Source organism: Dipodomys ordii, unplaced genomic scaffold (genome assembly GCF_000151885.1).
Source record: "Dipodomys ordii isolate 6190 unplaced genomic scaffold, Dord_2.0 Scaffold105, whole genome shotgun sequence".
NCBI lineage: Eukaryota > Metazoa > Chordata > Mammalia > Rodentia > Heteromyidae > Dipodomys > Dipodomys ordii.
In genome coordinates, this window is record NW_012267321.1 from 805950 (window position 1) to 831295 (window position 25346).

Sequence of the window (25346 nt, forward strand, 5' to 3'; positions counted from 1 at the left end):
AGTCTATCACTAAGCCATATTCCTAGCCCTGTTCCCTCCATTTTTAAAGTGTCTGCCCCCCCATCTTTCAGTCTAATCTGTCTCTTCCACCCTTAGTCTCTTTCCCTTGTTCTTTGGGTCTCTGTACCCCTCTTTCTGGATATCTATACCCCGGCTCCCAGTCTCTGCACTTCAATCTCTCTCTCTCTCTCTTGTCGTATAGTGCACTGTTCCTCAGCTCTTCGCTCTAAGCTAGTGCTCTACCATTTGAGCCACGGTGCTCCTTCTGGCTTTTTCTGCTTATGTGGTGCTGAGGAATCGAACCCAGGGCCTTAAGCATGCAAGGCAAACATTCTACCACTGAGCCACTTTCTCAGCCCCTCCCCTTTTGTCTTGGGTCAGTGTGTCCCCTCCTTCATATCTGGGACCCCTACTGAGTGTCTGATGCCCCTCCGTTCCCCTCTCAGCCTGGTCGCCTGAGTCTCCCTTCCTCCCAGTGTCTGGTCCCCAAAACCCCAGCTTCTGAGCCCTGGGGTCGCAGGCCCAGGCCTGTCAGTCAGTCTGTCCCTTTATCCAGGCGGGCCGGCCTTCCCCGCCTCCCGCTGACGTGTCTTCTGGGCTCCCGCCCCAGGCGGGGCTGGGAAGTGGCGGATCCGGTTTGGCCAGGCGGGTGTGGAGGAGTGGGGAGGGGACGCAGAGAGGCCGGCGGGCTGCCGGGCTGCGGCAGCATGGTGGGTGCGGACAAGGAGCAGGTAACGCGCCCGCGCGCCCGCCGGGGGTGAGAGGGAGTGGGAAGCTGGGGTCCCCCTTCTGGTACGCAGAGAGGAGGCTCTGGAGACTCAGGCTCCGGAGTCAGATGGAGGAGGCGGGTGGGGGATCCCTGACGCCTGGAGATGGAGGACAGTCCTGGGGATCCAGACGTCCCAGCCTGTGAGAGGCGGGCGCTGGGGTCCCGGACGCTGGGGTCCAGGTGAGGGCGTCGGGCTGCTGTCTCGTGTCCCATAGGTCTGAACTGTCTTCTGCACCCTCCCTCCCCCAACCCCCCCCCCGCTTGTTCCGGTCCCCAGAGCTGGATCCCTAAGATTTTCAGAAAGAAGATCTGCACGACATTCATCGTTGACCTCGAAGATCCCGGGTGAGGAGTTCGCCCCTGATCCATCCCTAGACGCCCTGCCCTCTAGCCCCGCCCACCGCAGAAGGCCAAGCCCAGCAGCAAGCGCTACCCCACTAAGAAGGCCCCACTAGGAAGGCTCCGCCCACACCCAAGCCCCGCCCCACAGGCTTGCCTGCCACACCCCGCTGCAGAGGCCCCGCCCCAATGCCCGCCCACTGCAGGGGCCGTGCCACATGCAAGCCGCGCCCACTCGACCACGCCCACCAAAGAAAGCCACTCCCCGTATCCTGCCCACGGCGTCCAGGCCACGCCCCCATTCTAAAGGGTGGTCCTGGCTGGTGTTCTGTGGGGAGTCTTGGGTGTCTGTGTGAACACCCATTCCCCCCCCCCCCCCCCCCCCCCGCTCAGGGTCGGGGGTAAAGGCTCAGGGTTCAGTTCTGTTTTCTTCCTTCCTTATGTGTCTTCTATGTGTCTCTGTCTCTGTGTCTTTTGGTTATTCATTTGTTCATTCATTGTCACCAAAAATCTTTCCTCTCTCCTCAACTGTCCTAAGGGAGGAGTGTGTTCAGCATAATTCTTTGAGTCCTTTTTGCTTTGATAATTCTTTTTCAGACTGAGTGTTCTGTGGCTTTGGGCCAGTCACTTCACCCCCCCCCCTTCCTTTGTCACCTGGGCATAGTACATACACACATAGCCTGGGGATAACCTGAGAAGCAAACTAGTTACTGCTGTGGTATTTCTGGAACAGAACTCAGCACCTAATTAGCCTAAGAAAGTTATGCAATTACCCCAGCAACAATCACCACAGAAAACCAGTGTTGTGTTAGGTGTCCTGAGCTAGAAAGTTCTAGAGAATTCTTTGATGTGTTTCAGGAGTCATCTGCTTTCCACAGTCTCCTGGACCCTTTCTAGCTTTCTAGTTATTCTGAAGACAGTCTTTGGGGGCATAGAAAGCATCCATGTTGGGCTGGGAAGGTAGCTCAGTCGTAGAGCGCTTGCCTTGCATGCCTGAGGCCCTGGGTTCCATTCCTCAGCACTCCATAAGCAGAAAAGGCCATAAAAGTGGCACTGCGGCTCAAGTGGTAGAGTGGTAGCCTTGAGCTGAAGAGCTGAGGGACAGCGCCCAGGCTCAGAGTTCAGGCCCCACGACCGGACCCCCCCACACAAAAAAAGAAGTTATTACCTTGGTGCATTTACATTTTGCAAATCATACACACACACACACACACATTTATTGGACTAGAAAGTTCTCAAACATTTTACTGATGGGAAGGGTTAAGGAAGTTAAGCTGGGCGTGGTGGTACATGCCTATAATCTCAGCTACAGCCACTGGGAGGTAGAGCCAGAAGGATCTCAAATTTGAGGACAGTCAGTGAAAGGTTTCAAGACTTTTCTGTGTGTGTGTGCCAGGAATGAGGGCTCCAGTGCAGGCCTTGTTTAGCTTTTTCTCTCAAGTGACATTCTATCCCTTGAGCCACAGCTTCACTTCCATCTTTTTGCTAGTTAATTGGTAGTAAGAGATTTTCAGCTCCAGTTTGTCTTCACAGGTTGGCTTTGGGCTTTGATATTCAGATCTCAGCCTCCTGAGTAGCTAGGATTACAGGCATGAGCCACTGGTACCCAGCTCCTTTTTTTTTTTTTGGTCCGGTTGTGGGGCCTGAACTCTGGGCCTGGGCGCTGTCCTTCAGCTCTTCAGCTCAAGGCTAGTGCTCTACCACTTGAGCCACAGCACCACTTCCAGCTTTTTTCTTTTTGCGTATGTGGTGCTGAGGAATCGAACCCAGGGCTTCAGGCATGCAAGGCAAGCGCTCTACCACTGAGCCAACCTCCCAGCCCCCAGCTCCTTTTTTTTGTTTGGAAGCTCACCCATCCTTAAGACTAGGGTGATCTTAACTTGAGAGAGTGAGGCCCTGGATTTGATCCACAAATCCCTCCTTGGGCTTAACCACACCTCTGCCCCTCCACTTCTTTCCTACCTCATGCTAGTCTACTGTTGCTCCCTTTGTCCCTTCAGTATGCTATCTGAGAACTATGAAGGGGGGCTGGGTGCTCCTATCTTTGGGGAGAGAAGAAGGGGAGGAGAAAAGGTGGAGGTAGAGACAGGACAGCCAGGGAAGGCCCAGAGCCAAGACACACCTGGCTAGCGAAGATTCCAGCCTTTTATCCCTAGCCAGCCTAATGTTGCAGTCAGCTGACACCTGAACAGAGGCCACCCACTGCCACCCTGGCAGAGGGGGGACAGACAGGACATCAACTCAAGCTTTTCTAGGAACTTTCTTTGGTGGTGGAAATGTCCTGTCTCTGAATCCAATATCGCAGCCAAGGGCCACCTTACGAATGTGGCTAGGTGACCGAGGAGCTGAGTATTTGCTTTGATTTCATTTTACTTCACTAGAATATAAGGAGTCCTGTGAGTATAATGGGCTCCACATGGCTAGGGGTAGCTGCATGAGATAGCACAGGTTCTGGAACATTCCATGCAGAAGTTTTGGTGGGAAGAGTTCCATGGCAGGTAGCTACAGGGAAAAAGGGGGTCCAATACAATTAAGATAGGTAAAAGGATAAGGGGCATAAACTGAAGCCTAAAGGCACATCCTGTGTACAGAATCAGGTTTGTTTCCCTCATCCCCCATGGCCTAGGGTTCGAACTCAGGGTTTTGTACTTGGTAGGCAGGCACTCTACCACTTGTGCCATGGCTCCAGTCCAGCTTTTTTTTTTGGTTGGTCATGGGGCCTGAACTTGGCCTGGACGCTGTCCCTCAGCTCTTCAGCTTAAGGATAGCGCTCTACCACTTGAGCCATAGCGTCACTGCCAGCTTTTTTTTTTTTTCTGTTTATGTGGTGCTGAGGAATCAAACCCACAGCCTCATGCATGCAAGGCAAGCATTCTTCCACTGAGCCCCCTTCCCAGCCCCAATCTAGCTTTTTTTTTTTTTTTCTGGTTAACTGGAAACGAATTTTGTAAACTATATGACTTGAGCTGGCTTTTAACCTTGCTCCTCAGAGCTCAGCCTCCTGAGTAGTTAGATTATAGGCATGAGCTTCTGGCATTTGGTTTGCACTGATTATTATTATTATTTTATTTTTGTCAGTCATGAGGCTTGAACTCTGGGCCTGAGCTGTCCTTCAGCTCTTCAGCTCAAGGCTAGGCTCTACCACTTGAGCCATAGCACCACTTCTAGTTTTCTGGTGGTTCATTGGAAATGAGTCTCACGGACTTTCCTGCCCGAGCTGGCTTTGAATTGCAGTCCTCAGATCTCAGCCTCCTGAGTAGCTAGGATTATAAGTGAGAGCCACTGGTGCCCAACTGCACTGATTATTTTTAAGGTAGAGTTTTCCTTCCTTCCCCGGGTGTGTGCCTGGACAGCAATCTGCCTATTTTAAATTTCTAATAGTTGTTTGGATGGCAAGTACATGCCACCACATCTAGCTTCCCTCCATTGGAATGGTTGAAGACTTCTGTGACCTGGCCTTGAGCCAGGATCCTCCCAATCTCAGCCTCCCATGTCGTTAGGATTACATAGGAGGTTACATAAGTCACTGGTGCCCAGCCTAGTTGGTCCTTCTTATCATATCTTCCCCAGTGTTGACTAGTTCCTCATGCCAGCTGGATTACCATTTTTGTAAAACTGTTCCTTGAATCAACTCTCACTTTACATAAAGACAGATCGCCTAGGCTATCTGAATTCTCTCTGGAATTTGAGAACAAAGAAATTTTGATCCATGGAATCCTTCTCCTTTCAATCTCTACTCCTCACCCTGAGAAAGTCAGGTGCAAATCACAGTTGGCTACAAGGAGTATTTTGGGGCCTTTATTCAGGGAGGGAAAAAAATTATTTTATTTTCTTGGGGCCTATGGTGACCATAAGTGCAAATACTCTTCTATGTGTCTCCAAAGGGAAAGAAACAAACCAAAGATGCCAGATACCAGGAAAGCCAAATCAAGGTTTTTACTGAGCCCTGCCAGCTCAGTATGCTGGGCCCGAGGCCCAGAAAGAACAAGGAAAAAGCTTAAGTTGAAAGACAGGGCCCCGCCGCTGAGCCCCCTGCGTGCTGAAAAAAGGAATGACTTTCTCACTTGTGTGTGTGTGTGTTTTTTTCAAGGTTATTTAAAGCTTTGTGTGAACTTCACGCAGCCTGGCTCCCACCAATACCAGCGTGCAAATCTCAAGTCAGGAAACGCTGTGTTATTTCCTCTGCTCCTCCTGGTTTGTAAGGAGCAGGCTGAAGTTCCTTTGAGGAGGACACTGAGACTCAGACAAGTTCAGCCACTTGGCTAAAGTCACACAGTGGCCTTAGCGCCGCCCCTCTCCCAAGAGTGAGCGCATGCGCTCTGGATTTTTTCACCTAAAATTTTGTCTTTCTTTTTCTTTTTTTTTTCCTTTTTCCATTTTTTTTCAGTTTTCCTCTCCATGGTGAACATCTTTACTTTTCCGTTGCTGGCATCTGTGCCAGCCAAGGAGCAGGGCAGGGGGAACCCTGGGACCCAGACTTACTAGTGACTTCTGGTGGGACGGGGTGGGGGGGGGAGGGGAAGGCTGCTGTTCCTGCCTCAGTTTCTCCCTTAGTGTCAGGGTGATCACCAGCTCTGCCCCTGGGCACATGGCATAGACTTGGAGTGGAGATGTATTTCCGCAGTATGTGAAGGGTTTGGGGGACACCTCGGGGTTCATGCTGCCCCCCTCGCCTCCCCCAGAGGGAGCCTGTGCCAGTGTGGCCGGCCACGGAGCGCCCACCCAGCGGTGGCTGTGGAGGATGCCTTTGGGGCAGCTGTGGTGACCGCGTGGGACAGGGACGTGCACACCACCGAGAAGCCCACGGACGCCTATGGGGACCTGGACTTCTTGGGCTCGGGCCGCAGGGCCAGCAATGTGAGGGGACCTGGGGGTCAGGGCCAGGGCCAGTGGGGGGGCATTGAGGGGCACCTGAAGCGGGGTTCCAGCCACAGCTGGAGGAGTCTCCCTATTCGTCCACCTCAGTCTTTGTCACTGGGTCTCTGTCTACCCCCCCTCTCGGTAACCCCGACTCTGTACTTCTGTCTCTGGGTCTCTGTCCAACCCCCACCCCCAGGCCCTGTCCCTGTCTCCTTCTGTGCCTGAGCCCCCAAGCCATCCCCGTGTCCCCTGTCCTGTGTCCACAGTTCCTCCGGCTCTCCGACCGCACAGATCCAGCGACGGTCTATAGTCTGGTCACGCGCACATGGGGTTTCCGTGCCCCGAACCTGGTGGTGTCAGTGCTGGGGGGCTCGGGGGGCCCCGTCCTCCAGACCTGGCTGCAAGACCTGCTGCGGCGCGGGCTGGTACGGGCCGCCCAGAGCACAGGTGACCATGCGTGGGCCCTGCATCACACCCCCCCCACGGGCCTCTCCATATCCTTCCCTCTGCCTCTACCTCCCCTCTCTGTTACCTAGGGGCCTGGATAGTCACTGGGGGGCTGCACACGGGCATCGGCCGGCATGTAGGTGTGGCTGTGCGAGACCACCAGACGGCCAACACTGGGGGCAGCAAGGTGGTGGCCATGGGTGTGGCCCCGTGGGGCGTGGTCAGGAACAGAGACACCCTCATCAACCCTAAGGTGAGGCCCTGGGTCAGAGAGGAGAGGGGACTGGTGTCTGGATCTTTCATATGCAGGGAGGAGTCTGAGACCTGGACCCCTGGGCCTAAGAGAGGAGGCTGGGGCCTGGACCCCTGGGTCTGAGGGAGGAGGCTGGGGCCTGGACCCCTGGGTCTGAGGGAGGAGGCTGGGGTCTGGACTTTTAGGTCTGAAGGAGGAGGTCTGGAGTTTGGACCCCAGGGTCTGAGGGAGGAGGCTGTGGCCTGGCCCCAGCTTCTGGTGCTGTCTCCCTGGAATGATTCTCCGGTCCCACTGTGTGTCCGCAGGGCTCATTCCCAGCGCGGTACCGATGGCATGGTGACCCTGAGGATGGGGTCGAGTTCCCACTGGACTACAACTACGCGGCCTTCTTCCTGGTGGACGATGGCACCCACGGGCGGCTGGGCGGTGAGAACCGCTTCCGCCTGCGCTTCGAGTCCTACGTGGCCCAGCAGAAGACGGGCGTGGGGGGTGAGTAGGGTACCCCCCCCCACCCCACAGCCTGCTCAAAATTTAGGAACTTTCTCATCCCAATATGGTTTCCTATCATTTTCTGTGCTCCAAATCATCTTTACACTGGCTGAATGCTGGTGGCTTAGGCCTGTCATCCCAGCTACTCAGGAGGCTGAGAGCTACGGAGCATGGTTCAAAGCCAGCCCAGGCTGTGAAGTCTATGAGACTCTGATCTCCAACGAACCACCAAAAAGTCAGAGTGGAGCTATGGCTCAAATGGTAGCACACCAGCCTTGGGCACTCAGGCTCTCTAATTCCAATGATTTGTTTTTCTTGCCTTAGTGCATTAGCTCAAAGTCTCCAGAGTCGTGACTGTTGTGGTCTACTTTCTTATTTTAATGAGGATTGATGGGGCTGAGAAAGTGGCTCAGTGGTAGAGAGCTTGCCTTGCATAATGAGGCTCTGGATTCAATTCCTCAGCACCACATAAGCAGAAAAAAAAGCCAGAAGTGGCACTATGGCTCTAGTGGTAGCGTGCTAGCCTTGAGCTGAAGAGCTGAGGGACAGCGCCCAGGCCCAGAGTTCAGGCCCCATGACCTGACCCCCCCCAAAAAAATGAGGATTGAGTTAGTGCATAGCCACTTGGACTTTATTATAGGACTTGGGTAAATACCTTCATTGTTTTTGCATAGTCCTTTCTATTTGCATTTCTTTCAGTTTCTACTTGAACTTTCATTGACTTTGGCTGCTGAGTGGTTAATCAATTATAAGATTGACTCTGGCGAGAAAACACTTGAGTCATTAGAGGCCCAGGAGTGGAGTGAAGTCCCAAGGTCTCTCTTCCCTTAGGAAGCTGAGTATTTCTGTCTTCAACATCTGGCCTCAGGCCAAAGCGTACAAGGAAAAGACAATTCCCACAAAGCCCCGAGACAGGGTCAGGAAAAAGCCAACCTTTGCCCCAGGGACTTCTGGGAGATGTAGTTCTCTTCCACCAATTTCTCTATTCTTTTCTCCCAGGGACTGGAATTGACATCCCCGTCCTCCTCCTCCTGATCGATGGTGATGAGAAGATGCTGAAGGTACAAGGACCTGAATGCCTGTATCTACAGGCAGGAGGGGAGCAGGGGACCAAGTCTTTTGGGTTCTGGGTTCTAGCAGAGCATGGACTGGAGGCTGAATGTTCTGGCTCCCCTCACCTGATCTCCCTTCTGTCCTATAGCGGATAGAGGATGCCACCCAGGCTCAGCTCCCCTGCCTTTTGGTGGCAGGCTCTGGGGGTGCTGCAGACTGCTTGGCAGAGATCCTAGAAGACACCCTGGCCCCCGGAAGTGGGGGAGCCAGGAGAGGAGAAGCCCGGGATCGGATTAGGCGTTTCTTCCCCAAAGGGGACCCTGAGGTCCTGCAGGCTCAGGTATGACATTGGGGACCCATGTGTGGATCCTGAGATGGGAGATGACAGGGCCCAGGACTCCCTGGTCCTGGAGGGCAGGGGCCTCCTGCAGGCCTGTGGGCGGGGCCCTGGAGGAGCTGGGCTGCGGATGTAGATGTCCAAGCTCTGCAGGTGGAACGGATCATGACCCGGAAGGAGTTGCTGACCGTCTATTCATCTGAGGATGGTGCTGAGGAGTTTGAGACCATTGTGTTGAGGGCCCTTGTAAAAGGTAAGACCTCAGGTTCATTCTCTTTCTCTCTCTCTGTTCACCCTTGGATGCGTGGGTCTTTTATCCATCTTCTTTCTCTTCTTTCACCTAAGGCTCATGCCTCCCCGCTTTTGTGGTGATACTAGGGTTTGATTTTTTTCCCTCTTCTTTATTTTTATTTTTGTTGGTCGTGGGGGCTGAACTCTGGGCCTGGGCGCTGTCCCTCAGCTCTTCAGGTCAAGGCTAGCACTCTACCACTTGAGCCACAGCGCCACTTCTGGCTTTTTCTGCTTATGTGGTGCTGAGGAATTGAACCCAGGGCCTCATGCATGCAAGGCAAGCGCTCTACCACTGAGCCACCTTCCCAGACCCTTTTCTTTTCTTCTTGTGGTACTGGGTGTAGAACTCAGGGCCTAACCTCTACAAAGAAATGTTCTACCACTTGAACCATACCCCTAGTCCTCATGGAAATTTTACTTGCTTATTCTTTTATCCATCCATCGTGTGTGTGTGTGTGTGTGTGTGTGTGTGTGTGTGTGTTATTACTGGGACTTGAACTCAGGGCCTGGGCACTGTCCCTTAGTTTTTTCACTCAGGACTGGTGCTCTACCTTTTGGTCACAGCTTTACTTTTGGCTCTTTGGTGCTTAATTGGAAAATAAAAGCCTCACAGATTTTCCTGCTCACTAAGACTTTGAGCCATAGGACTGAACTGCAATCCTCAGATCTCAGCCTCCTGAGTAGCTGGGATTACAGGTGTGAGCCACCAGCACTCTGTTTGCTAGGCATCAACCTCAGAGGTCATGCTGGACAGGCTATGGACTCCATGATATTAGATCAGTCCCACCTCTGCACACAGAGTGCTGAAGTCTGACATACCATTGAGGAGGATGATCCCTCCTTCCCTCCCTCCGGCCTGTGACCTCTTGCTTCTTTGCTCTCTTTCATCTCAGCTTGCAGGAGCTCTGAGGCCTCAGCTTACCTGGATGAGCTGCGCTTGGCTGTGGCCTGGAACCGTGTGGATATTGCCCAGAGTGAACTCTTCCGGGGGGACATCCAGTGGCGGGTGAGGGGGTGAGGGGTCATATCCTGGGAATTAGGGATCTTGGTAAAGGGGGCGCAGTCTCCATCCTTCCTGATTTCTGGGACACCTAGACCTTTCTCACTTGATAACCTACCTGTCCAGCCTTCCCTTGGCTGTGCATCCATCTCAGGATTTTTCTTTCTTTCTTTCCTTTTGTTGGTCATGGGGCTTGAACTCTGGACATGGGTGCTGTCCCTGAGCTCTTCAGCTCAAGACAAGTGCTCTACTACTTGAGCCATAGCACCACTTCTGGTTTTCTGGTGGTTTATTGGAGACAAGAGTCTCACAGACTTTCCTGCCGGGGCTGCCTTTGAACTGTGATCCTCAGATCTCAGCCTCCTGAGTAGCTAGGATTACAGGCGTGAGCCACTGGTGCCTGGCCTTGGGATTTTTCTATGTCCTCAACTTGTCCCCTCTATCCCATCCCTCCATCAACCCATCCTCTTGTCCCAACCTCCACCTCTTCCTGCACTCATTCCTTCATCCTTCCTTCTATTCACCGATCTATTCCTCTATCATCCACCTACCCATCCATCCATCCATCCACCCCTCCACTCATCCACTCTATCTGTCCCTCCTTTCCTCTCTCCCTCTTTCCTTCCATCCTCTTATCCCTTCCCTTGCCCTTTGAGTTCACCTGGCCTTGTGCCCCTCTTCTCATCTCTTCCCTGCCATTCCCTCCCCTCTTTCACAGTCCTTCCACCTGGAGGCCTCTCTCATGGATGCCCTGTTGAACGACAGGCCCGAGTTCGTTCGTTTGCTCATCTCCCATGGCCTCAGCCTGGGCCACTTCCTGACCCCGCTGCGCCTGGCCCAGCTGTACAGCGCGGTGCCCCCCAGCTCACTCATCCGCAGTCTTCTGGACCAGGCATCCCATGGCGTGGGTACCAAAGCCCCACCCATAAAAGATGGGGTAGAGGAGCTTCGGCTTCCTAACGTGGGCCAAGTGCTGAGGACACTTCTCGGGGAGACGTGTGCACCGAGATACCCCTCCAGGGACACCCACGACCCCCACTCCGACCAGGGTCGCAGGGAAAGTGTAAGTGCAGAGAGGGTTGGCAGGTGAGCTACGCTGCGGAGGGGCGTGACCTAGGAAGGGGCGTGGTCACACAGGGGAGGGGCTACATCTGGGAGGATGTGGCCAGGGCACAGGGGGCGTGGCCATATGGGTGTGGCCAGGCCTAGGGGTGGGACTTCACACCGAATGGGTTTGGCCAGGCCCAGGGGGCGCGGCTGAAGAGAGCACCTATGGCTCCTGGGTCCGTCCTTGCTTACCATGCCCTTCTTGCTCATAGGCGTGTCTGCTCTCAGACCGGAACACCACACAGCCCTCTCTGGAGGCGGATTTTGTGCAAGCCCCCTGGAGTGATCTGTTCCTTTGGGCTGTCCTGCTGAACAGAGCCCAGATGGCCATGTATTTCTGGGAGAAGGTGAGCGCTCACTCCCATCCCTGTCTCTGGTCTTTATTTCCACTGGACACCAAAGTCTCTGAACAAAGCCCTGACCTCTGACCTCACTCGACCTGCCTCTATCTTTACTTCCTGCGTGTAACTTTGTCTTTTTTTTTCTATTATATGGTGTTTCCCATAACTTTTTTTTTTTTAAAGCAGGGCTGGGGGTGATGGTGGGATTGAACCCATGACCTCATGTTTTCTAGGCAGGTTCTCTACCATTGAGCCATGCCTACATCCTAACTTTTTTTTGCTGGTCCTGGGGCTTGAACTCAGGGCCTGGGCTCTGTCCCTGAGCCTCTCTTTGCTCAAGGCTAGAGCTCTACCACTTGAGCCACAGCATCACTTCTGGCCTTTTTCTATGTTTGTGGTATTGAGGAATCAAACCCAAGGCTTCATGCATGCTAGGCAAGCACTCTATCACTAAGCCACATTCCCAGCCCCCAGCCTAAGTTTTTAATGTCTTTGGTTGAGCAGCATCTTTGTCATTGTACCCATCACTATTACCTATTTTCCCAATGTTTCGTATTACCAAACCAAACACTCTGTCCCTGAAAAATAACTCCCCACTTCTTTTTTTTTTTTTTTTTGGTCGGTCGTGGGGCTTGAACTCTGGGCTTGGGCACTGTCCCTCAGCTCTTCAGCTCAAGGCAAGTGCTCTACCACTTGAGCTACAGCACCACTTCCGGTTTTCTGGTGGTTTATTGGAGATAGGAGTCTCATGGTCTCTCTTGCCCGGGCTGGCTTTGAACCGCGATCCTCAGATCTCAGCCTCCTGAGTAGCTAGGATTACAGGCGTGAGCCACCAGCGCCCGGCACTCCCCACTTCTTGTACCTCCCAGTCACCAACCTTTTATGGTCTACCTTTGTGAGTGATTCCTATAGGGACCCCAACTAAGTGGTATCATGTAGTATTTGTTTATTTGAGTGGGGGGGAGGGGCTTGAACTCAGGGCTTGGGTGCTATTCCTGGGCTTTTTTACCCAAGGCTGGTGCTCTCTTAGTTGGAGCCACAACTCCACTTCTGGTGATGAATTGGAGATGAGAGTCTCATGGACTTTCCTGCCCTGGCTCATTTCAAACCCTGATCCTCAGATCTCAGCCTCCTGAGTATCTAGGATCGACAGGCCTGTGCCAGATGACAGTATTTGTATAGGTGAATGGTTACGTACTACTTTGGCCAAGATGACCCATTATTATACGACCTCTGACTCTGTCACTTCCATCCCAGCCTTTCCATAAACCTCAATTCCAACTCTGACCCTACCCATCCCCCACTCTCTCTCTCCAGGGCTCCAACTCTGTGGCCTCAGCTCTTGGGGCCTGTCTGCTGCTCCGAGTGATGGCCCGCCTGGAACCAGAGGCTGAGGAGGAAGCACGGAGGAAAGACCTGGCAACCAAGTTTGAGGGCATGAGCGCTGGTGTGCAGGCCAGGGTGCCCGGGGAGGGGCTGCGGTGGACAGGGCAGGTGCATCTCTGAGTCTTACCACACCTTCTATCCCCAGACCTCTTTAGTGAGTGCTACCACAACAGCGAGAGACGGGCGGCCTGGCTGCTCCTCCGACGCTGCCCCCTCTGGGGGGATGCCACCTGCCTCCAGCTTGCCATGCAGGCTGATGCCCGTGCCTTCTTTGCCCAGGATGGGGTACAGGTGAGCATCAGATCAGTCTCTCCTACCCCCAAATAAAAATAAAGTCCAGCTTCTCTATCCTCTGCTATCAAACAAGGCCAGTCTTCCCACAGTGAAGCCCCCATCAAAAAAAAAAAAAAATTCCATTCCAGGAAGGAAGTCCCACCTCTTACACAGGAAGTCCTGCCCACTCCCAGTAATAGTCTTTTCATTTTAAAGGAAGACCTACCTCTTCCATAGGAAGTCCCTCTGCCCTCCATTGGCAATCCCATTCATCCCAAAGAAGTTCTGCCTTATCCACAGGAAGTTCTTTCCATTTCCTTTAAGAAGTCCTTTGTTAAGCTTCTCACAATTAAAAATGACCTCACTGGACAATTAATTACTTTGTGTCTTGGACACAGACAGACTTTGGGTTAGGTCTCACCCTTCCTATAGGAAGCCCTGTTTACTCTCTCCTTCATTCTACAACTGGACATTCTGAAAACTTTCTCAGCATCTTTCATTAAAATTTGAAAGATATCCAGAATTTCTCATCCTCAACACGGGGCGTTCTGCCCACTCAATAGGAAGTCTTGTGTACCCCAACTGAAAGTCCAGTCCAAAGCTATTTGGACATTTGGCTGGTATTTCAAATTAGTTCCTAGAGCCCCTGGCTTTGAAGGGTAGTAAAACATAGAGATTCCAGCTCTAGCACTCATGGGTTCTGCTTCTTTGGGCTGTTTCTTTAACTTCTGCTTTGTATGTAAAAAGGAAAGAAAATAGTATTACTCCTCTTGGGGGTGTGGCCAGGCTTAAGTGAGCTGATGTGTATTAGGTACTTGACTCAGTATCTGCCATATTGTGTGTACAGACATTGGCTGCTTAATTCCACTAGCCAGTCTGGGGCAAGTTGTTTTTGGCCACTGTCCCCAGCTCTTTTCCAGTTTATGGGTCCCCTATTGAGCACTTGCTTGGTGTTCTCCAGTGGTGTAGCTGTTGATGGAGGGTTTGTGGGAGGGTTGTGGGGAGATTTCGGCTCCTGATCCTGTGATCTTCCCACAGTCTCTGCTGACACAGAAGTGGTGGGGGGAGATGGACAGCACCACACCTATCTGGGCCCTGGTTCTCACCTTCTTTTGTCCCCCACTCATTTACACCAACCTCATCACCTTCAGGTCAGTCCTCTGAGGCTGGAGGAGGGGCTGGGGAGGGGAGGGGGGGCCATCACTCCTTCCAATTCACTTCTGAACACATTTTTTTTTTTTTTTTGGTGAGTTGTGGAGTTTGAACTCTGGGCCTGGGCACTGTCCTTGAGCTCTTCAGCTCAAGGCCAGCATTCTACCTCTTGAGCCACAGCACCACTTCTGGTTTTCTGGTGGTTAATTGGAGATGAGTCTCATGGACTTTCCTGTCCAGATTGGCTTTGACCTGGGGTCATCAGATCTCAGCCTCCTGAGTATCTAGGATAGCAGGTGTGAGCTACAGTGCCTGGCTGTGCACATTTCTTACTTGGTCCGTCCAGTGTGTCTCTTCCATCCCCTCGAGGGAAAGTTCTGGGAAGAGAACTTGGGGATGTTTTTTGCCATGTCCCTTTGGGCAATTTTCTCTGCTTTTCAGGCCCTGGCTTTGGTGAAGAGGATCTCTTTGGGGTGACTTTAGGGGGCTACCTCTCTGTCTCTTTGCATTGTCTCTAAGGTGACAGGTGATGCTGGAGTCTTTTCTGGAGAGTTTTCTCACTTTGTGATTCCCTTTATGACAGGAAATCAGAAGAAGAGCTCCCACAGAAGGACCCTGACTTTGACATGGATAGGGGCGTTAATGGGGAAGGGCCTGTTGGGTGAGTAAGGCCTGGCACTATGTATGGTGGGGTGGAGGGGGCTAAGCAGTCACAGGTTCTCTCAGGGACAAGGAGCAAGGACTTAAGAAGAGAGGGCTGCCGGGCACCGGTGGCTCACACCTGTAATCCTAGCTACTCAGGAAGTTGAGATCTGAGGATGGCAGTTCAAAGCCAGCCCAGGCAGGAAAGTTGTGAGTGGCTGTAGCTCAAGTGGCAGAGTGCTCTCCTTGAGCTGAAGAGCTGAGGGACAGTGCCCAGGCCCAGAGTTCAAGCCCCAGGGCCAGTACAAAACAAAAAGACAAGAAGTGAGAGCTGGGCATGGTGGTGCATGTTTATAATCCCAGATACTCAGGAGGCTGAGACTGGAGAATCCCTAATCGAAGTCCTGTGTAGGTTCCACAGTGAGACTCTGTCTCAAAACAAGGAAGAAGAAGGTGGCATTGACTTATGTGGCTGAGTCAGGAGGGTCCCAGGCAGTGTAGGTATATGGGTTGTGGGGGTGGGGGCCATACAAGAGATCCAGCTGTGGCCTCCCCTTTCCCTTCTCCCCAGGCCCCCAAACCTCCTTGAGAAGGTACCCCGCAGAAGGCCCCATCAGCCAGGCTGCTGCCCCCGCCGTGGGTGTCTGTGTCGCTGGTCCTACTTCTGGGGGGCGCCAGTGACGGCCTTCCTGGGCAATGTGGTCAGCTACCTGCTGTTCCTGCTGCTGTTTGCCCGCGTCCTCCTTATCGACTTCCAGCCTGGGGCGCCAGGGCTGCTGGAGCTGCTGCTCTACTTCTGGGCCTTCACGCTGCTCTGCGAGGAGCTGCGCCAGGGCCTGGGGGGCGGCTGGGGCAGCCTGGCCAGCGGGGGCTCTGGGCCCGGCCCCGCCCCCCTGCGCCACCGCCTGCATCTCTACCTCTCTGATGCCTGGAACCAATGCGACCTGCTGGCGCTCACCTGCTTCCTGCTGGGTGTGGGCTGCAGGTGAGCTTGGGCGATCCTGGCTTCCCGTCCTGCCCCGGGGTCACAGCGCTGCATCCTCTACCATTGGTAGCATGTCATGTACAATTGGCCCTCTTGCTTGCCCAGGACCCAACTTTGGGGCCCTGCTGGCCTCATCTCTCTCTCTCTGCAGGGCTGGCCTATCATTCTTTCCTTTATTCCCTTTTTTCCTCCCCCTCCCCCCATGTTGTTTCCTGTCCTGGGATTGCTCTACTACTTGAGACTCAGTCTCAAACAAAACAAAAATGCAAAAGCCTGTGATATCCTCCAGCGCTGAGGACAGGCTTCCTGTCTGCTAGGTTCAGGCGATACATAGTAACCTGGCATGAATAATTCATTCCAGCCAGGCAGTTCTGCAGAAGACTAATGTCTCTGTTCAACCCTGTTGGATTGTTTATAAAATGTCCTTGGAGAATGAAAGGGCCAAAGCCAGGCATATGTTCTGTAGGAACAGCAGAGACGTATTAGACATTTGATCAAGTCCAGCATTTCTCTAGTGATAAGGAGGGAAAACATTAAAATACAAACCAAAATCAAAACCCCCAGAATGGAATGCATGAATCGGCCCTTAGGTATTTTTTTTTTTTTACTATTACTTGGGTTTGAACTCAAGACCCTGAGCTTGCTGAGCAACCCTCTAGTCCTTTTTATGCTGTTTTCTTTTTCTTTTTAAATAATGTCTGGCTTCCTTCCCCAGGCACATGCTTGGGTGTGAGCCACCTATTTTAGGAATCTTCATGATAGCTAGGATGACAGGCATGCGCCAGACACCAGGTCCATATTGAGAAAGGGGCATGTAAACTTTTCTGCTCGGGCTGGCTTTGAACCATGAACCATCCACCCAACTGGCTAGAATTACCAGAGTGAGCTGGCAGCACCCAGCACCTCCATTCCATTGTTGGTTTGGTTTTTCCTTTGGTTTTTTTCTTTTGAAATCTCTATTTTGGGGGGTGGGGTGGGGAAGGAATGGAACCCAGAGTCTTGTGTTTGCTGGGCCAGTGCCCTAACACCAAGCCACCACCCCAGCCCTTGGAAAGCGTCCTCAACTTGAATCTTACAAGGGTTTGCCCAGCTTTTTTCTGTGCTACCTCTGGGCCATTATTAGTGGGGTGTTGGGGGGCTGAGTTTTTGCTGGCATCCTGTGATCCCTGTTGGCTCCTCCCTTCCCCCCATCAGGTTGACTCCGGGCCTTTACGACCTGGGCCGCACTGTGCTCTGCCTGGACTTCATGGTCTTCACACTGCGGCTGCTGCACATCTTCACTGTCAACAAACAGCTGGGACCCAAGATCGTCATCGTGAGCAAGATGGTGAGTGGTGCACCCCGGAAGGGGTGGGGCCTGAGGAAAGGGGTGGGGCCTGAGGAAAGGGGTGGGGCCTGAGGAAAGGGGTGGGGCTGGGGAGGGAAAGGAAGGGCTCAAGGAGGAAAGGGTGTGCTGCTGCGGGTGAGGCCAAGGTGGGGAAGGCGTGGCCAGTCGCGATGGGCGGGGCCAAGTGAGGGCGTGGTCAGAGAATGAGAGGGTGTGGTCAGCCGTGAAAGGTGGGGCCAAGGGAGGGAGTGGCTAGATGTGAGAGGATGAGGTCTCAGGGAGGGCGTGGCCAGCCAGGAAGGTGGGACCCAGGGAGGTTATGGTCAAAGGGACGGAGGGCGTGGCCAGGTGAGGCCAAAGGAAAAGAAGGCGTGGGAAGGGGGGGAAGCAGACTCAGCCTCATCCTCCTGTGTCCTCAGATGAAGGACGTGTTCTTCTTCCTCTTCTTCCTCGGAGTGTGGCTGGTTGCCTACGGGGTGGCCACAGAGGGGCTCTTGAGACCCCGGGACCGTGATCTCCCGAATATCCTGCGCCGGGTCTTCTACCGGCCCTACCTTCAGATCTTCGGGCAGATCCCCCAGGAGGACATGGATGGTAGGAAGGGGTGACGGGACCTGGCATGCGCCCTCTGAGGCTCCCGTCCTCTCTCCCCCTCCCCCTGATCACTGCCTTCCTGTCTCTCTGTGCCCCCCCACACACAGTGGCGCTCATGGAGCACATCAACTGCTCCTCGGAGCACGGGGCGTGGGCACGCCCGCCGGGCACGCACGCAGGCTCCTGCGTGTCCCTGTACGCCAACTGGCTGGTGGTGCTACTGCTCATCATCTTCCTGCTCGTTGCCAACATCCTGCTGCTCAACTTGCTCATCGCCATGTTCAGGTGAGGCCTCATCCGTTGACCCTTGACCCCATTCAGATCCTTCACCCCAGCCAATCAATCTGCTCTTCTGATTCCAGTCTAAGGCTGCTTGCCTCTATGCCCAGCCCAGCCTGGTCTGGACCTTTGTATTCAGAGGCTCTCATTGAGCCTAGAACCATTTCCCCACCATCTCTTTGTACTGGTACTGGGACTTAAACTCAGGCCTCACACTGTCCTATCCCATAGCTTTTTCCCTCAAGGCTGGTGCTCCACCACCTGACCCACACCTCCACTTCCAGCTTTTTGCTGGTTAATTGGAGATAAGACTTTCTGGGATCTGTCTGCCCAGCCTGGCTTTGAATCTAAATCCTCAGATCTCAGCTTCCTTAGTAGCTAGCCAGGATTACTGGCCTGAGCCAACAATACCTGGCCAGAATATATACAATACAAACATAAAAAACTGGCCATTGTTAACATTGGCAAACATACAATTCAGGAACATTAACTACATCACAATGGGCTGGGACCACATGTTCATCTGCAGAACACTCTTTTTTTCCCCAGCCTTGAGTAGCCTTGAATCTGTTATCTGTTGCTACAGATTCTTTTGTTTTTCTTATTTTGTTTCTGTGACAGACTCAGACTCTTCAGTATAGCCTCAAATTTGCAAATGTCCTGCATCAGCTTCCAGAATGCTAGGATTACAGGTGTATGCTGCCACACTTGGCCTCTTTCTTTTTCTTTTTCTTTTCTTTCTTTTTTTTTTGGTTGTGGGGCTTGAACTCTGGGCCTGGGCGCTGTCCCTCAGCTCTTCAGCTCAAAGCGAGCGCTCTACGACTTGAGCTACAGTGCTACTTCCAGTTTTCTGGTGGTTTATTGGAGATAAGAGTTTCATGGACTTTTCTTGCCTGGGCTGGCTTTGAACCATGACCCTCAGATCTCAGCCTCCTAAGTAGCTAGGATTACAGGCGTGAGCCACTGGTGCCCAGCTTTGGCCTCTTTCTTGTGGGTGTATATCTGGATGTGGAACGACTGGGTCACATTGTAATCCTATATTTAGCTCTTGGAAGAAACCCCAAATTGTTTTCCATAGCAGTAGTAAAATGATCACCCTTATTCTACATTCTCCCTGCAGCATGCAAGGTTTCTGGTTTCTCCACATACTTCTCAACACTTGTAATTTTCTTTTTTAAAAAACTTATAGTCATTCTAGTTGTATAGTGGTGTCTCATTGTGGTTTTTGATTTGCGTGTCCTCCATAAGTTGATGTTAAACATGCCTTTCATCTTCCTTCTTTCCTTCCTTTCTTTTTTTTTTTTTTTTTTGGTCAGTCATGAGGCTTGAACTCTGGGCTTGAGCGCTGTCCCTGAGCTCTTCAGCTCAAGGCTCGTGTTCTACCACTTGAGCTACAGTGCCACTTCCGGTTTTCTGGTGGTTTATTGGAGATAAGAGTTTCACGGACTTTCCTGTGATCCTCAGATCTCAGCCTCCTGAGTAGTAGAATTACAGGCATGAGCCACCAGGGCCAGGCTCTTCCTTTCTTTTTTGTCTCTTTCTCTTTCACGTCTGTCTTTTTCTCTCTCCTTCTCTCCTTCCCTTCATCCCTTCCATGCTTCCTTTTGTACTGGGGCTTGAACTCAGGGCCACAAGCTCCCACTTGGCTTGTTCTTCCACCTACCACTTCAGTCACAACTCTACTTCCTCTATTTTTTTTTTCTGGTTAACTAGAGGTGAAAGTCTCTGGGATTTGTATGTATATATATATATATATATATATATATATATATATATATATATATATATATATATGAACTCTGGGCTTGGGCGCTGTCCCTGTGCTCCTCAGCTCAAGGTTAGTGCTCTACCACTTGAGCCACAGTGCCACTTCTGGTTTTCTGGTGGTTTATTGGAGATAAGAGTCTCACAGACTCCTGCCCAGGCTGGCTTTGAACCATGATCCTCATATCTCAGCCTCTTGAGTAGCTAGGATTACAGGCGTGAGCCACCAGTGCCTGGCTTCAGAGATATATTGTTTATTTCTTCTTTTTCAACTTAGATGTCTTTTTATTTCTTTTTGTTTTCGCCTAATGGTTTCAGCCAGAACTTCAGTACACCGTTGGACAGAAGTGGTCCAAACAGACACACACTTTTCTTGTTTCTGGTATGGGGGGAAAAAAAGCTTTTATTAGGTTGATGTTAGCTGTGGGTCTTAAGAAGTATCCATTTATCATGTTTCTATTGAGTTTTCTCAAATTCCTTTTATGTGTCAATTGAGATGAACATTTTTTTCTCCTGTGTTCTAATATAGCAGGGTTTTGCATTGGCTGGACTTATAGGTTGAACCATCCTTGCTTTCCTGGGATGAATTCCCATTTGGTAATAATGAATGATCCCTTTAATATACTGCTGGATTTGGTTTGTTGGTATTTTTGAGGATGTTTACCTGTACATCCTTAACAAATACTGATTTGTACATTTCTTGTGATGTCTTTTTTTGTTTTGTCAGCAGTGGGGCTTGAAATCAGAGCTTGGGTGCTGTCCTTGTGCTCTTTTGAGCTCACAGCTCCACTTCAAATTTCTGGTGGCTAATTGGAGATAAGAGTCTCAATGTACTTTCTTGCATGGGCCAGGTTTGAACCAGGATCCTCAGATCTCAGCCTCCTAAGTAACTAGGATTACAGGTGTGAACTAAAAGAGCCTGTCCTCTTGTGGTGTCTTTATCTGGTTTTAGTATCATGATAATAGTGGTCTCATAGAATGAGGTAGGCCATCTGCTCTTGTCTCTAAATTTTGGAAAAATATGAGGATTGGTGTTAATTCTCATTAAAAGTTTACAATTCAGGGCTGGGAAGTGGCTCAGTGGTAGAGTGCTTGCCTTGCATGCATGAGGCCTGGGTTCAATTCCTCAGCACCACATAAGCAGAAAAGTCAGAAGTGGTGCTGTGGATCAAGTGGTAGAGTGCTAGCCTTGAGCTGAAGAGCTGAGAGACAGCACCCAGGCCCAGAGTTCAGGCCCCACAACTGACCAAAAAAAAAAAAAAAGTTTACAATTCACCAGTGAAGGCTCCTGGTCTTTGTTTTTTCTTCATTGGAAAGCTTTGGATTGGTCATTCAGTCTCTTTATAATAACTACAGTGATTTTCATTTTCTTCTTGGTTCATTTTAGGTAATTTGTGTGTTTCTAGTAATTTGTCCATTTTATCTGTTACTGAATTTGTTGACATACAATTGTTGATATTCTTGTTTCTGTGAATGGCAAGGTTTATATTTTCTTTCCGGATTGTGTGTGTGTGTGTGTTGAGTAATGGCGCTTGAATTCAAGGCCTTGTGCTTTCACTTTTTTCATTCAAGTCTGGTGATCTACTACTTGAGTCACAATTCCACTTCTGGCTTTTTGCTGGTTAATTGGAGGTTCATAAGAGTCATCCAAACTTTTCTGCATAGGCTGGCTTTGAACCTCAGTCCTCAGAACTCAGTCAGATGAACAGCTAGGATTATAGGTGTGAGCCACTGGCGCCTGGCTCCCACTTCTTTTCTGATTTTATTTTTGTCTGACTCGAGCCCAATTCCAAAGCTGCTTCCAGCTTCTACCCTAAGCCACCACACACATCTCCAACCTGACCTGTCATATCTGACCTTTGACTCTAGTAACCTATTTTCTTCTCTCATCTTGTAATAACCCTTGACTTTATTGATCCAGATATCTGCCTACTGCTTTGACCTTCGAATAAATATTACACGACGTGTAACCTTGATAGCTTCCCTGGGCCTTGATCTCCAGTGACCCTTGACCTTTGGCCTCTGTAGCTACACTTTTGGCAAAGTCCAAGGAAATAGCGACCTCTACTGGAAGGCCCAGCGCTACAGCCTTATCCGGGAATTTCACTCTCGGCCTGCTCTGGCTCCGCCCTTCATCATCATCTCGCACATGCGCCTCCTCATCAGGAGATTGCGCAGGCGCCCTCGGGCCCTACCAGCCTCCCCAGTCTTCGAGCACTTCCGTGAGACCTTGGCCTGACATGGGGCGGGGCTTGGGGAGAAGGAAGAGCCTGGAAGGGCTGGTGGGTTGAAGGTAGAAGAAGATGATGGCAAGAAGAAGGACTATGGGTGGAGCCTAGGCGATGGGGTGAGGCCTAGGGTTTGGGGTGGGCCTTAGGCATGGGAAGAGGCAACAAGGACCCACTGACTCTCCTCTGACGGTGCCCATCAGGTGTCTTCTTGTCTAAGGAAGCGGAGCGCACGCTGCTGACATGGGAGTCAGTGCACAAAGAGAATTTCCTGCTGGCCCAGGCCAGAGACAAGCGAGACAGCGACTCTGAGCGGCTGAAGCGCACATCTCAGAAGTGAGGGCGGGGCCTCGGGTGTGGGCGGGGCAAGGGAGTTAGGAGGCGGAGCGTGCGGGGGCCTTGGATGTGGGGTGGACAGAGCATGTGGGCGGGGCCTCTGGAGCCAGCAGGACAGTGAGGCAGAAGGCGCAGCATAGGGTGGGGCCTCTGGTGTGGGCAGGGCTATTGGAAGGAGGCGGGGCGTGTGGGCGGGGCTACCGGCAGGGCGGAGCCAGCAGGCCACTTCCTGAGGCTTCTTCCCTTGTTAGGGTGGACATGGCGCTGAAACAGCTGGGGCAGATCCGAGAGTATGAAAGGCGTCTGAAGGGGCTGGAGCTGGAGGTAAGGATGTGCGGCCCCGCCCAGGGACTGTAGTGGGGATGGCGCCAGTGGGCGCCTCGTCTTCTGCTTTGACCTCCCTCTTGCTTCCCCAGGTCCAACACTGCTCTCGTGTCCTGGATTGGGTGGCTGAGGCCCTGAGCCGCTCTGCCTTGCTTCCTCCAGGGGGGCCGCCACCCCCCTCTCCACCTGGGCCCAGAGGTCAGTGTAGGAGCCGCCCGTACCTCTCCTGCCTCCCTTCCCTTCTATGAGGGCTTCTGTGGCTCTCCTCCATGGGAGGAGTGACCTCGTGGGTCACTCTTGGCCTTCCGTAGGATTCTGCACTTTGCTGCTTGCTTGCTTTAAAAAAACTTTTTTGGGGGCTGGGAAGGTGGCTCAGTGGTAGAGCGCTTGCCTTGCATGCATGAGGCCCTGGGTTCGATTCCTCCACCACATAAGCAAAAAGAAAAAAGCCAGAAGTGGCACTGTGGCTCAAGTGGTAGAGCGTTAGCCTTGAGCTGAAGAGCTGAGGGACAGCGCCCAGGCCCAGAGATCAGGCCCCACGACCGGACCCAAAAAAATAAAAAATAAAATGATTTTAAAAAACCCTTTTTTTTTTTGTTGATTGTGGGGCTTGAACCCAGGCCCTGGAGCAACTGTCTCTGAGCCTCTTTGTGCTCAATGCCAGTGCTCTACCACTTGAGCCACAGCGCCACTTCTGGTGTGGGGGTGGTTCATTGGAGATGAGAGTCTCAAGGACTTTCCTGCCCAGGCTTGTCTTTGAACCACCATCCTCAGATCTCAGCCTCCTGAGTAGCTAGGATTACAGGCATGAGCCACCAGTGCCTAGCTGCTTGTTTGTTTTTTAGTTGTAGGGTTTGAACTCAGGGCCTCCTGCTTGCTGGAGGCAGGTTCTCCACTCCTTGCATCCCACCTTCTCTTATGCTGTGTCTCACTTTTCTCTCCGCTATGGGCTGGGAAGGTGACTCAGTGGTAGAGTGCTTGCCTCGCATGCATGAGGCCCTGGGTTCAATTCCTCAGTGCCACATAACCAGAAAAAGCCGGAAGTGGTACTGTGGCTCAAGTGGTAGAGCACTAGCCTTGAGCTGAAGAGCTGAGGGACAGTGCCCAGGCCCAGAGTTCAAGCCCCACGACCGACAAAAAAAAAAAGTATTGCCACTTTTCTCTCCCCTTCTCCCCTCCCTCTTTCTCTTTCCTCTCCCAGACTGAGTGCTGCTGGCAGATTTCAAGGAGTACCCCTCGCCTGGGATGGCTTGCTCCTAGCTGGTTTCCTTGCAGCCTCCATCTGCACACCCGAAGGCCTTAGTCTCCATCTAGGCCTGTGCTGGTGGACTATACCCGGGCTGCTGCTAGAAGCATTCATTGATAGGAGCCAGAACCAGCCCAGCTCCTCCCAGAACCAGCCCCACAGTGGAAGGCAAGCGGTGGGGATGGAGGGGGGTGAAGCTCTAGAGCCTGTGCAGTTGTCCCTGCCACAGCGCAGGGAGGCTGGAGGGCCCTGGGGGTTACAGATTCCCCACACTGGGGAAATAAAGCCATTTGAGTTGAGTCGGATCCGGATGCTTGATTCTTAGGGACTTGGGGTCTCTAGACCTTGTGCGTGGGGGCTGGGGCTAGGCCGGTTGGTTTGGGGGGGAAGGGGGTGGGTCCTTGCTCTCAGATATCAGAGTGTCCGTCCTTCCATCTCACTGTCCCCTACCTCAGATCTGCACCTCTTGTCTGCACTGCTTTGGTGATTCTGGGTTCCAGAAGCAAGACTGTCCCTGAGCTTCTACTTCCTTGTGGAAAAAATAACTGGGTGCTTCTAAGTGAATTCTTTCCTGGAGAGGGGTGGGTGGGAGTTGGGTACATCTGCTTTGGCAATAAGCGAGCAGATGATACAAATTTGAGTAGATAAATGCCTATGTGTCTTTAACAAGTCTAATTAGTGGAAAATTGCAGGCCATGCACGCACAGGGTTGCGTCATGCATCATTATACATGCAATTTAACGAAATAACCGCCAACAAACTAAACTGGTAATGAAAAGGCTGAAGTAGCAGCAATTATTAGTTAAATGGCGAGGAAGCCACCACCAACCAACACATCCCCAAATCAAAAACCAAAACAGCTTTCCTCCAAATTGGAGGAATTCCAACTATCTGCCTCTTCGGGTGCCGAGAGTTGTTTTGAAACCTCGCCAAGTAAGTGTGACAACTGACTTGCCTAGAAAACGCCGACTCAGCATTCACCAACCCGCGTGATCATCTTGGTAATGAGCTGTAGCTGGGCTCGTGAGTGTGGGCAGAGTCCTTGCTGTGTGTCTGGAGTTAACTGTTTCACAGGTGGCTTCTAAATCCGTGACTCCTCCAGATAACCATCTAAGGAAACTGAGGCGTGGGCAAATTAAGTCGGTTCCATAAAGGCATGTGAGCCCAAGAGTACCTGGATAGAAATCTGGGTGAGCTTTGTACCTAGAGATGTCTAATGCTGTGGAGTGGTGGAAGTCAGGCCCAGGGAGGCTTAAGCCATGTATTAAACTCAAATTCACTTTTGTCTGCCAGGCTGGGTGGGGTTGAAGCCCAGCCTGCACTTTACAGGCTGAGTCCTACTAGGGACTCCCTGCAGGGGGCGCTAGAGGAGGAAAGGATAAGGATGGGCTCTTTTCTGCAGCCCAGAGGCTTCAGTTACAGTACCTTCTGCGTTTCCATTTCTTTGTTGTTGTTGTTCATCGTGGGGCTTGAACTCTGGGCCTGGGGCACTGTCCTTCAGCTCTTCAGCTCAAGGTGAGCACT

At 52.0% G+C, this 25346-nt stretch overlaps 1 protein-coding gene across 1 annotated transcript; it reads left to right on the forward strand.

The window, feature by feature from the left end:
- Positions 1–700: 700 nt before the first annotated feature.
- Trpm4 (transient receptor potential cation channel, subfamily M, member 4) lies at positions 701–24111 on the forward strand. The gene is made up of 25 exons (XM_013027816.1): positions 701–731; positions 1047–1114; positions 5791–5965; positions 6235–6415; positions 6505–6668; positions 6974–7157; positions 8157–8218; positions 8359–8550; positions 8701–8800; positions 9732–9844; positions 10557–10901; positions 11158–11292; positions 12604–12733; positions 12818–12963; positions 13984–14096; positions 14681–14758; positions 15311–15724; positions 16919–17051; positions 17471–17645; positions 17753–17930; positions 21717–21910; positions 22120–22252; positions 22504–22576; positions 22669–22774; positions 23778–24111. Exons 1-25 carry the CDS (start codon positions 708–710, stop codon positions 23780–23782), a joined length of 3621 nt encoding a protein of 1206 aa, XP_012883270.1. The 5' UTR covers positions 701–707; the 3' UTR covers positions 23783–24111.
- The last annotated feature ends 1235 nt before the right edge of the window (positions 24112–25346 follow it).